General features: G+C 43.9%; 2 protein-coding genes across 5 annotated transcripts; both read right to left on the reverse strand.

Moving 5' to 3' along the window:
- Positions 1 to 287: 287 nt before the first annotated feature.
- Positions 288 to 5,784, reverse strand: sycp3 (synaptonemal complex protein 3). The gene is made up of 8 exons (XM_010753169.3): positions 5,356 to 5,784; positions 3,933 to 4,014; positions 3,809 to 3,843; positions 3,382 to 3,499; positions 2,158 to 2,257; positions 825 to 923; positions 638 to 742; positions 288 to 556 (listed from the first exon to the last, which is right to left on the reverse strand). The coding sequence occupies exons 1-8, from the start codon at positions 5,480 to 5,482 to the stop codon at positions 503 to 505; spliced, it is 720 nt and encodes a 239-aa protein (XP_010751471.2). The 5' UTR covers positions 5,483 to 5,784; the 3' UTR covers positions 288 to 502.
- On the reverse strand, positions 2,278 to 11,918 carry actr6 (actin related protein 6). Of its 4 annotated transcripts, XR_003461826.1 has the most exons (12): positions 11,792 to 11,918; positions 9,141 to 9,258; positions 8,987 to 9,055; positions 8,779 to 8,902; positions 8,460 to 8,595; positions 8,034 to 8,090; positions 7,847 to 7,945; positions 7,665 to 7,743; positions 7,410 to 7,581; positions 7,188 to 7,326; positions 6,880 to 7,097; positions 2,278 to 2,293 (listed from the first exon to the last, which is right to left on the reverse strand). XR_003461826.1 is itself a non-coding variant. In XM_027275824.1 (11 exons), exons 1-11 carry the CDS (start codon positions 11,857 to 11,859, stop codon positions 6,968 to 6,970), a joined length of 1,116 nt encoding a protein of 371 aa, XP_027131625.1. In that variant the 5' UTR covers positions 11,860 to 11,918; the 3' UTR covers positions 6,787 to 6,967. The 4 variants fall into 4 exon arrangements, 3 of the variants coding, with proteins under 3 accessions (XP_027131625.1, XP_027131623.1, XP_027131624.1); XM_027275824.1 differs by lacking the exon at positions 2,278 to 2,293 and having other exon boundaries at positions 6,787 to 7,097; positions 7,922 to 7,945; XM_027275822.1 differs by lacking the exon at positions 2,278 to 2,293 and having other exon boundaries at positions 6,787 to 7,097.
- Positions 11,919 to 12,312: the final 394 nt, after the last annotated feature.

The following is a 12,312-nucleotide window of genomic DNA, read 5'->3' on the forward strand; positions in this document are numbered from 1 at the left end:
GGGGTCCATCTGGTTCACCTGGCTTGATGAATCCGTGTCTGCTCATCCTGGCCTGGTCTTTGTTGGACGCTCTTGTTTTGGATTCACTGAGCTCGGCTCAGTCACTTATCCTGGATGTCTTAAACCTAGTTTTGTGCAACGGGCCTGTGTTCATATTTGCAGATTGGTTGTGAATTGGTTGTGAGTTGGTTTGTTTCAGGTCGTCAGAAGCTGCTACCCAGCATGCCTCAGATTTCATGTGATCAGTGAAGTAATCCACTTTAATGTCATCAGGTTAACGACATCACTTCATATTCAAACACAAACATCTTTAATGAGTTTGTTAACGAGCCGTCCCATCGTCACGGCAACATCAAACAGCTGATTTCAGAACAGACACCGACGTGAACACGAACACAAACGGCCCAGTCAGCGCGTAACCATGACAACGCTGCAGGCTTACAACAGTAACCACAGTAACGTAGGAAACAGGAAGCGGCTCCGTTGCCGTGGTAACAGCAGTCTAGAACAGCATGGACTGCAGGGACTTCCGGACTGTGGCCATCTCCTGCTGTTGCTGTGGAAACAAACATGGACCTGCTGAGTCTCCCACCTGACTGACGGCTTCCAACAGCTGTGAGTCGGTCACATGACTCACCGTGTCCATGAGGATCTTCTTCTGCAGCGTGGCCATCTCCTTCCTCAGCTCCTGCTGCGCCCCCTGCAGGAAGGCGTCGTGGCTCTTCTCCATGTCCTCCATGTTCTGCACCAAGCACAGTGGACTTGGTGTCAGCTTGTTGGTCTGCAGGTTATTGTCCAACACGTGAAAACGTCACACGTCTCACCTTGACGAACAGCTCGTACAGCTCTCTGACCGTCTTCAGCTTCTGGTTCTGAACCATTCGGGCCTGCTGCAGGATCTTCAGCTGCTGTCTGAACAGATTCTGTGAGATGGATCAGACTGATCAGGACGAGCTCAGTGAACACCTCACATACATCATACATCATGTGTCTTCACTCTGTCCTCACTCCAGTGTTAATTTGTTAGACCCATTTTTCAGTTTAGTCTTGTTTCAAAGTTCATTCTTAGTCTGAGTCACTTTTAGTCTTTCACAAATCATTTTTGTTCGTCATATTTTAGTCGACTAAAAGTCTCAAAGTTTTAGTCTAGTTTGAGTCAAACGTGAACACAGGGTGTTTTAGTCTAGTTTTAGTCCTTTTCTATTTATTTCAGGAATGTTTTTTTGTTTATTAATCCCAGTTCACTTGTGTTCCACAGCTAACACATTGATTAAATGTGTTGATTGAATTTAATGAATCCTTCTTCAATGCAGCTTTGCTAAGTGTCTCGTCTGTTGTTTCAATACACACTTAATATGACTTGATTTCATTTTTAATCTACTAATAGCAGGTACACCCTATTATGACATGTTCTGTCATCTTCTACATGCAATTGTTACATTTCAATAGAAATAAATTGGTTTTATGCCAGTTGCATCCACTAAAATGTTCAAATTAAGATGAGTCCATCACTGTTCGTGTTTAGCACAAATGAGGAGGCCAGACTCATTCTTGACCGTTATGCCATATGCCACATTTTAATAACGTCGGGCTGCAAACGGGTTCGGGCTCTATAAAGCTGTCAATCAAAACGGGCCGGGCCGGACTCGGGTCGAATTCTCCCGGGCCGGGTCAGTCCTGACTTCTAAGGTCCGTTTCATGCTCTAGATTGCGCTGTCCGTCCGTACGCCGTGTTTCTCCTGCATGCTGTTTGTTTTCACGTGTGGCCGTGACGTTGCTACAGTAAAAGAAGTGCTGGCACAAACACATGACAGCAGGACTGGATGCTGCTTTGTTTCTCATATAGTCGACGAAAACAAGAAGGACGTTTTTGTTCTTGCGTGACATTTTCGTCTCTTTTTATTCGTCAACAAAAACGCACACTGGCACATTTTTCCTCAGTGTTTTTAGAACATTGTGTCTCGTCATCGTCTCCATCAAGGGATAAAGGCTCGTTGACCAACATATTTCGTCTCGTCTGACGAAATTAACACTGCCTCACTCTGTCTGTCCTCACTGTCTTCACTCTGTCCTCACCCTGTCCTCTCTCTGTCCTCACCCTGTCTGTCCTCACTGTCCTCACTCTGTCTAACCAATCAAACAAAGAAAGTAACAAACATTGAACTTCTCCTCCTGCTCCTCGGCTCGCTGAGCTTCAGACTCCCACTGCTGCAGAGCTGAGGACACCTGCTGAGAGTACTGCTGAGTCATCTTCTGCCTGCACACACACACACACACACACACACACACACACCTTTCTAAGTAACCAGGTCAACAGTCAGCGGGCAATAAAATGTTTGTCAGAGTTCATGTTAGAAGTAAGTTACTCATCACGCTGAATGATTTCACTGAATCTAACAATGAGATGAATTATTGTGAACTTTGTCCATCTGATCATTGCAACTCAAAATGTTCCATGTTCTCTCTGTGACTGAGTGATCCATGTTCCATGTTCTCTCTGTGACTGAGTGATCCATGTTCCATGTTCTCTCTGTGACTGAGTGACTCATGTTCCATGTTCTCTCTGTGACTGAGTGATCCATGTTCCATGTTCTCTCTGTGACTGAGTGACTCATGTTCCATGTTCTCTCTGTGACTGAGTGATCCATGTTCCATGTTCTCTCTGTGACTGAGTGACTCATGTTCCATGTTCTCTCTGTGACTGAGTGATCCATGTTCCATGTTCTCTCTGTGACTGAGTGACTCATGTTCCATGTTCTCTCTGTGACTGAGTGATCCATGTTCCATGTTCTCTCTGTGACTGAGTGACTCATGTTCCATGTTCTCTCTGTGACTGAGTGATCCATGTTCCATGTTCTCTCTGTGACTGAGTGACTCATGTTCCATGTTCTCTCTGTGACTGAGTGATCCATGTTCCATGTTCTCTCTGTGACTGAGTGACTCATGTTCCATGTTCTCTCTGTGACTGAGTGATCCATGTTCCATGTTCTCTCTGTGACTGAGTGACTCATGTTCCATGTTCTCTCTGTGACTGAGTGATCCATGTTCCATGTTCTCTCTGTGACTGAGTGACTCATGTTCCATGTTCTCTCTGTGACTGAGTGATCCATGTTCCATGTTCTCTCTGTGACTGAGTGACTCATGTTCCATGTTCTCTCTGTGACTGAGTGATCCATGTTCCATGTTCTCTCTGTGACTGAGTGACTCATGTTCCATGTTCTCTCTGTGACTCAGTGATCCATGTTCCATGTTCTCTCTGTGACTGAGTGATCCATGTTCCATGTTCTCTCTGTGACTGAGTGATCCATGTTCCATGTTCTCTTGTGTTGTGAATGGTGTTATCTTTGATTGCGTTGTTCTGTGTTGCGTGTGCCGTCGGACCTCTGGCTGTGATAGTTGTTCCACAGCTGCTCCAGTTTCTGTTGACTTCCCTTCATGTAGTTCTTCGTCAGAGACTCCAGACGTTTCTTCTTGGCCTGCATCACCTTACTGATGTCAGCTGGAAGCAAATAAAACACAGTGCATACAGCTCTCTGACCCTAACACAGCTGCACCCAGCCTTTAAAACTCATTCCACTTGTACTGATCACAGAGCAGTTATTACAGGACTGTTAGAATAACTTCATGTTAACACTACAGTGCACAATAAGTGTGATGATGATTTTTTTCCAGCTTAACCTGCCCATTATTTTATCGATTTATCTACACTCAGAGGTCTTCACTTTAATGAGATGTAAAACAGAGAGGAGATGGATCAGTCTTGAACTCAGCGATAAACACCTGTTCACACCTGCACGAAGCTGCTTACCTCCAAATTTCTCCAACATGGAGTGAACTTCATTTCTGAGAGTGGAGAGAGAGAAATGTCACGTTTAGTTCAGCCTGCGCAGACGTTAGCTTCCTAATTCATTTGAATATTCTAATATAATTACCCGACAGCACACGGCGCTCCCTCCTCTACAAAGTCTGCTGCAGGTCTCTTCTTGGCTGGCTTGTCCACTATCGGAGTTTCATCTAAAGTTCATCAAAGTTCAGAGTTTGATTAGCTCGACTGAAGCTAAAACTGAAGCTAAGCTAAAGCTGAAGCTAAAACTGAAGCTAAAGCTGAAGCTAAAGCTAAAACTAAAACTGAAGCTGAAGCTAAAACTGAAGCTAAAACTGAAGCTAAAGCTAAAACTAAAACTGAAGCTAAAACTGAAGCTAAGCTAAAGCTAAAACTAAAACTAAAACTGAAGCTAAAACTAAAACTGAAGCTAAAACTGAAGCTAAAACTGAAGCTAAGCTAAAGCTGAAGCGAAAACTGAAGCTAAAGCTAAAACTAAAACTGAAGCTAAGCAAAAACTGAAGCTAAGCTAAAGCTGAAGCTAAAACTGAAGCTAAAGCTAAAACTAAAACTGAAGCTAAAGCTGAAGCTAAAACTGAAGCTAAAGCTAAAACTGAAGCTAAAACTGAAGCTAAAGCTAAAGCTGAAGCTAAAGCTGAAGCTAAAACTGAAGCTAAAGCTAAAGCTAAAACTGAAGCTAAAGCTGAAGCTAAAACTGAAGCTAAAGCTAAAACTAAAACTGAAGCTAAAGCTGAAGCTAAAGCTAAAGCTGAAGCTAAAACTAAAACTGAAGCTAAAGCTGAAGCTAAAGCTAAAACTGAAGCTAAAACTAAAACTGAAGCTAAAGCTGAAGCTAAAGCTAAAACTGAAGCTAAAACTAAAATTAAAACTGAAGCTAAAACTAAAGCTGAAGCTAAAACTAAAACTGAAGCTAAAGCTGAAGCTAAAACTAAAGCTGACGCTGAAGCTAAAACTAAAACTGATGCTAAAACTAAAACTGAAGCTAAAACTAAAACTGAAGCTAAAGCTAAAACTGATGCTAAAACTAAAACTGAAGCTAAAACTGAAGCTGAAGCTAAAGTTAAAACTGAAGCTAAAGCTGAAGCTAAAGCTAAAACTGAAGCTAAAGCTAAAACTGAAGCTGAAGCTAAAGCTAAGCTGAAGCTAAAGCTGAAACTGAAGCTGAAGCTAAAGCTGAAGCTAACACTAAAACTGAAGCTAAAGCTAAAGCTAAAACTGAAGCTGAAGCTAAAGCTAAGCTGAAGCTAAAACTAAAACTGAAGCTAAAGCTAAAACTGAAGCTAAAGCTAAAGCTAAAACTGAAGCTAAAGCTAAAACTGAAGCTAAAGCTAAAACTGAAGCTAACGCTGAAGCTAAAGCTAAAGCTGAAGCTAAAGCTAAAGCTGAAACTGAAGCTAAAGCTAACGCTGAAGCTAAAGCTGAAGCTAAAGCTAAAACTAAAACTGAAGCTAAAGCTGAAGCTGAAGCTAACGCTGAAGCTAAGCTAAGCTGAAGCTGAGCTGGCTCCGTACCTGCTCTGGCTTCGTCCTCGGAGCCGCTCAGCTCTTTCTTTTCTCCCTCTTCGGTGAACTCGAACACGTTTTTCTCGGGTTTCTCTTCGGGCTGTTTCCTCTTCACCTGTCTCCTCGCTGTCGCCATTCTTACAACTGAGCTCACGACGCTAACGGAGGCTAATGCTACACAGCTCTGCTACCTGCTAATGTTAGCTCAGGGCTAAATGCTGCTCATGAAGAAGCTGAATTTAGTTAATTACTGAACTCGAACGGAAGTGTGTTGTTCTTCAGAGTTACTTTCTGTTGTGAAGCTGAACTCAGCTGCTCACAATACAAGCTAACCGAGCTAAAGCTAACGATCGACTGTCTCGAATTTCTGCTCGTTTCCCGCCAAAACCAGCCCGAGGCTCCGCCTTAAAGGAGCAGCAGCAGCGCGCGAGCAGCGCGAGCTCAGTGTAACACACACACACACAGTGTAACACACACACAAACAGTGTAACATGCACACACACACACATACACACAGTGTAACACACACACACACAGTGTAACACACACATACAGTCTCACACACACACACACACGCACAGTGTAACACACACACACACACACACACACACACACACAGTGTAATACACACCCACACACACACACAGTGTAACACACACAGTGTAACACGCACACACACACACACATAAAAAGTAGGACACATTTTCCACAATAACTACATATGCACATGTTCTAGACACTGTACCAACCACAAATACTTCAGTCAGATAAATCCAGTCCAGTTCATTGAAGGGACGATGCTCAAGTCTGGAGGTTGTGTGACTTCTTGACCTGAGGGCAGGCCTTATATACAAATGTATGACCCAACAGCATTGTGAGACCGGAGGAGGACCCAATGAGCATGTGGTTAATGTGACCCGACTGTAACCCTGACGGTTCATCCAGTCTGCACGCGGACGTTTCCCGCCCTGGGCGGCCGCCCACATTGCCCATAGCTAAGACCGGCCCTGCTACTAACTCAAACTGAAGATTTGGCTGTTCCTTAAAAAAGGTTCTGAGCTACAGACTGTGCTGTGCAACTCGGCTGAACATTCATGATCTGCAGATTTGTTCATTTCAACAGTAAAAGCTGCAGCAGCAGCAACACGAGGCTGCACAAACGATAACATTATTATTAATAATAATAATAAGAGTCAGGTGATTTAGTGCCTCCAAACTGTGTACGGTAAATACAATAAAAGTCCTGGAGGTGAAGACACTAATGTCCTCCCGATCGTACACGTTTTGTTATTTATATCATGAAGTTTAAATTATTAATACCTTTAGTCTGATTCAGTCCAACCAACAAATGTTTCCATCAAAGTATACTCATGTCAGAGAAACTCACTTTCACCTTCGCGACAAGATCGACACGTGAAATACTGAAAACTACAAGATGAGTCCATGTGTAAATTTTAATATGAAAAAGTCTGTTCACACTTTACTTACAATAATAAAGAAAGTGTTGAGTCCACCATGAACACACACACAAACACACACACACACACACACACACGTATAAAAATATAAAGCACTGATGAAACATGAGAAATAAACAGTCAGCTAATCTTCAGAGTTTCAGTCAAATATCAAACTTTTCTTCACAGATACAGTGTCCGTTCTCTTCGTAGTCCTCTCGTGTCACCACAATCTCGTCGTAGTCCGGACTGTGAGCCAGCAGCTTGCCTCCTTCCCACGGATAACAGATCGGACTGCAGGACAAAGAGGAAACGGGTGATTTTATCCCCCTCTGTGTGTAGACTTCATGCTGATGATGTAAACTCTTAAACAGCTAAACTCACTTTGAAGGCAGCAGGACGGACACGGGAAGGTGAGCGGGGGCGAGTGATCGCAGCTCTGCCTCCAGTCGCTCTCTGAAGCCCGGAAACAAAGTGTTCCCTCCGGTCAGGACGATGTTCTGGTAGAAGTGTGGCTGCATGTCTGATGGCAGAAACACACGTCTGTCTTTGCTGGTGAACATGTGAACTAAAGGTGAACACGCTAAGCTCATAATAAGTTCTGACCTTCAGGCAGAGACTGGATGGAGTCCACGATGGCCTCTGGGATGCCCATCTCCTGGATGCCAATGTCTGCCGGGTGGAAGAGCATCTCAGGAACAGCAAAGCGCTCGTTGACCAGCCTCAAGATCTGCTCTCCTGTCTTGTACTTTCCACTGAAGACCATGTCCTCTCGTGGCTGAAGAACAAGGACAGCAGGTCGATAAATAAACGTCAGACCCCCTCAAAATGACTCGCAGCGACTAAAACCAGTTTCCTCACCTTACAGAAACCTTTTTTGATGGAGCTGAAATCTGGAAGAACATAATCCCTCATCACAGAGTTCTCCTCCCCCTTCATCCTGACAACAGTCAGTTTAAAGAAGATTCAGGACATTAAAGTGAAACTTCATGTTATCTTCATGAGGTTCTGATCCAGCTGTTTACTGTCTCTGTGTGACTCACTGTGCGATCTCCATGTCTTTATAAAACTGCTGGGAGACATAACAAACATCTTCTTTCACCTGGTTGATCACATACGTTTCATCCATGACGTGTAACTGTCTAAAAGGAAAAGAGAGATTATTCTTTGACTTGAAGAGTTGAACCAAACATGGACACAACAGAGGAGCACTGAGGGAGCTCAGCCTACCGATATGAAATGATCTCCTTCAGATGATTGGTCAGCAGCTTCCCTCCTACGTTGATCCTGGAAGACAAAAAACTGTCGGCCATTAGCATTGTGTTCAACTGTTCAACAGTGTTTATGTTGTTGTTCATGTTGTTGTTCACGTTGTTGTTACAGTGTTCAAGTTGTTGTTGTTGTTGTTAGTGTTCACGTTGTTGTTGTTAGTGTTCACGTTGTTGTTACAGTGTTCACGTTGTTGTTACAGTGTTCACGTTGTTGTTAGTGTTCACGTTGTTGTTGTTGTTACAGTGTTCACGTTGTTGTTGTTGTTACAGTGTTCACGTTGTTGTTGTTACAGTGTTCACGTTGTTGTTACAGTGTTCACGTTGTTGTTGTTACAGTGTTCACTTTGTTGTTGTTGTTACAGTGTTCACGTTGTTGCAGACTGACCTGCGGATGCCTTCCTTCATTTTCCTGCTGCGGCAGTAGGGGGCGATGTGGGTGAAGGAGAACCCACTGTCGACCACCAAACAGCAGAGCTCCGACGGTTTAGTGTGGAAGTAGTGATGAGCGCTGAGAGAGCCGGCTGGAGGACACACACACCCGTGCGCGCACACACAGAGACAGAGAGACAGAGAGACAGAGAGACAGACAGGCAGACAGACAGAGAGACAGACAGGCAGGCAGACAGACACACAGACAGACACACAGAAGGTGAAGTTTGTGAGGAAGTATCACCTCTCTCGATGTTTGCTCGTCTGTGACTCACCATTTATTCTGAGAGCTGACTGGAACTGGTACTCCTCAAACAGGATCTCATTCATGGACTCCTGGATGGAGGAGAAGTTAAAGTATGGCTCTGTGATGACGATGCTGGTGTCTGCAAACTCCACCTGCACCCAGAACATGAAGCCACCGTCAGAGGAGGAGGAGGAGATCAGGAAACAGAGGACAGAAAGACAAACATGAAGCAAAACCTTAAACATCTCTTTTCCAAACAGATGGTCCCACACTTTCCTCTGGACGTCCCAGTTGACTAGATAACCCTGAAGACAAAGAAAGGAGAGCTCAGGTGAGAAGGACTCTTTATTTGTGTGAAGCTGCAGCATCTTCACGTCATTCCTCTCTCACCTTCTGGAAGGGGAGGATGTAGAAGAGACCTGAAGGATCCTTGATCTCATCCAGCTGATTGGCTGTGAAGGTTTTTAATCTGGACGTCTTGGAGCGAAACTGGCAGTTTGGGATGACACTGAGAAGACAGATACGAAGCATCGACTGATTACATCACTAACAGGAGAACAAACTCTGACGTGTACGTCCTCAAAGTTAGCATCAGTTCAAAGAGCCGGCTCCTGAACGTCACACTTTCTTTGTTGTAGTATCTAAGTGAGTTTTGCACTGCGGGAGCTCCATGCAGTGACTGAATGTCACATGCATGCTGTGCAACCAATCCCGTGAGGATAGACAAGCATCATACCACCAAGCAGACAGTCATTTACATTGACATTATAGACTGTAGTCTGTAAATGCAATGGAAACAATTGGCTATAACTAGGGATGGGCATGATTAATGGATGACCAATAACTGATCGATAAGAATTGTGTCGATCACATGAATCTTTTAAGCGATCAAACTTTGGTATTAAATAAAGGTTGTGCTGCGTAGTGTGAGTCTTGAAGCAAAGCAATGAATTTCACTGTGTGGCAGCAATGAAACATTTCACCACCGGGGGCGATATTTGACTGAGTATACTCAGCTACCTGTGAGTTTCCGTACATTTCTAAATGAATCATGAAGAGGTCACGGTGAAGTGTGGCGTGGGACCATTGTGAATGAAAAAATAAAGTTCACTGCAAACACTGTAAAGCCGTGTATAAGAACAACACGTCCACGACTCCAATGATGAACAACGTGCAGTGCATCCTGCTGTCAACCGACCATCAGCTCAGTGTTAGCACGGAGGAGCTGCAATGCACAACAAGCGGAGAAAATTAGCCAAGGGATTAGTACATTGATTGAGATGGATATGCTGCCTTTAAGTATTGTTAAGGGCAAGACCTGATTCATTTAACTGAACCAGCATATCACATTCTGTCATGACGTACCATCACCAGACTGCTAGGAAGAACTCACTACGAAGAACTGAAGCAGGAGCTGTTAAAAAAGTTGAGCTCTAACCACAGACTGCTGGAGCCCTTAACAGCTGAGAGCTACATCACCATCACCTGCCACTACATCAGCGGCTAGGAAACTCGTTAGACACCTTAATCACAGCACTGCAGCAACCAAAGCGCTGCGAAAGAAACAGGAGCAGATGGGCGTCGCACCTCACCAGCTGGTCCAGTCGTGTAAAACACAGTGGCATAGAGTTGTCACGATACTATGCCAGACAAACTGTCACAATACTATACCAGACTAAGTGTCACAATACTATACCAGACAAAGTGTCACGATACTATGCCAGACAAAGTGTCAAGATACTATGCCAGACAAAGTGTCACAATACTATACCAGACTAAGTGTCAAGATACTATGCCAGACAAAGTGTCACAATACTATACCAGACTAAGTGTCACAATACTATACCAGACAAAGTGTCACGATACTATACCAGACTAAGTGTCACAATACTATACCAGACAAAGTGTCACAATACTATACCAGACAAAGTGTCACGATACTATACCAGACAAAGTGTCACGATACTATACCAGACAAAGTGTCACGGTTCCGGGTATTATCGCAATACTGCAGCCTTTTTTTAATTATTATTTTAATGAACTGCAGTGTATTTGTACAAGTTATAAATACTTATTAATTACTTATAATGTTGTTTAGTGCATGATAAACATAATACTGGTCAAGTAAAAATAAACTCTTTTCTGACGACGCCGCGGCAGACTCTGCGCTCGGGCCCGGTGCTTCTGCCATGGTGAGCGTGTTGTCTTGTGTTTGTGACTGTAAGCCGTGCACGTCTGGGCCAGACAGAACTTTAGCTTGTTGTTTGTTCTGAAGCGGAGCTGTCTTCATGGAGTTCGTTCTTTCCGGCAGAAACACACAAACAGCCAATCAGCTAACAGACGGGCGGAGCCAGCGTGTGCAAACAGCCTATCATATCCCCGGACGTCACCAGTGACAGGCAAACAGCCAATCATTCAGCAGCTGTGGAGGTCGGTTGCAGTAGTTGCCATGTTGGTTTGTTTACATGGAGTAGCATGCAGTGAGAAGCCGGGAGGAGAGCAGAGGCGGAAACTGACACCGGTAGGATAGTAATCCACGATAGGATAGTAATCCTCGGTAGGGTAGTAATCCTCAGTAGGGTAGTAATCCTCAGTAGGTAGGGTAGTAATCCTCGGTAGGGTAGTAATCCACGGTGGTATAGTAATCCACGGTAGGACCGTCTGTAGAACTTCTAGTATAGTAGGAACCGTTATGATGCGGTGCCGTGCAGCTCTACTCTCACTTAGTTATTCTGCCATAGGATTAGACCCCCCCCCCCCTCTCTGTGATCCAGGTGAACTCAGGTACCTGTAGACCTGCTCCAGCATCATCCTAATTTAACTTATTATTTATTCACAGACTCTCTCTCACACACACACACACACACACACAGTGAACACACACACACACACACACACACACACACACACAGTGAACACACACACACACACACACACAGTAAACACACAGACAGACAGACACGCGCGCGCGCGCACACACTCAGACACACACACACACACACACACACAGTTCACGTGTTGTTAGCCTAGCATTAGCTCACCTGGCCTCCTCGTGGCTGTGTCCGATCTTCGCCATGTTGGCTCCGTTGTCCAGAACTAACGTCGCCATCTTGGAGTCAGTTTGACGACAGGAAGCGGAAGTAATAAAGAAACGACTACGGAAACGTCACTGTGACGCAGCGCATAGACATATATACATAGACATATATACACAGACACATATACACAGACATATATACACAGACATATATACACAGACATATATACATAGACATATACACACAGACATATACACACAGACATATATACACAGACATATATACATAGACATATATACAACGCATTGATACATAAGACCACATATACACAGACAGATATACATAGAGCAGATATACTAGACATATATACACAGACAATATACATAGACATTATAACACAAGACAAGATACACATATAAGCATAGACATATATACATAGAACCACAGATACACAGACACAATACAGACAGACAATATACACAGACATATATACATACGACATATATACATAGACCATACATACA

Source organism: Larimichthys crocea, unplaced genomic scaffold (genome assembly GCF_000972845.2).
Source record: "Larimichthys crocea isolate SSNF unplaced genomic scaffold, L_crocea_2.0 scaffold214, whole genome shotgun sequence".
NCBI lineage: Eukaryota > Metazoa > Chordata > Actinopteri > Sciaenidae > Larimichthys > Larimichthys crocea.

Bases quoted from the DNA above. Each gene is read 5' to 3' on its own strand.
- sycp3 (XM_010753169.3), bottom strand. From the start codon at position 5,482: ATGGCGACAGCGAGGAGACAGGTGAAGAGGAAACAGCCCGAAGAGAAA. The intron at 2,258-3,381 runs GTCCGACGGCAC...GTGTGTGTGCAG, and splicing joins AACAACTATCACAGCCAGAG to GCAGAAGATGACTCAGCAGT. The intron at 557-637 runs GTGAGTCATGTG...TTGTTTCCACAG, and splicing joins AGAAGATCCTCATGGACACG to CAACAGCAGGAGATGGCCAC.
- actr6 (XM_027275822.1), bottom strand. From the start codon at position 11,859: ATGGCGACGTTAGTTCTGGACAACGGAGCCAACATGGCGAAGATCGGA. The intron at 7,744-7,846 runs GTGAGTCACACA...GACTGTTGTCAG, and splicing joins AAAGACATGGAGATCGCACA to GATGAAGGGGGAGGAGAACT. The intron at 7,582-7,664 runs GTGAGGAAACTG...CTTGTTCTTCAG, and splicing joins TCAAAAAAGGTTTCTGTAAG to CCACGAGAGGACATGGTCTT.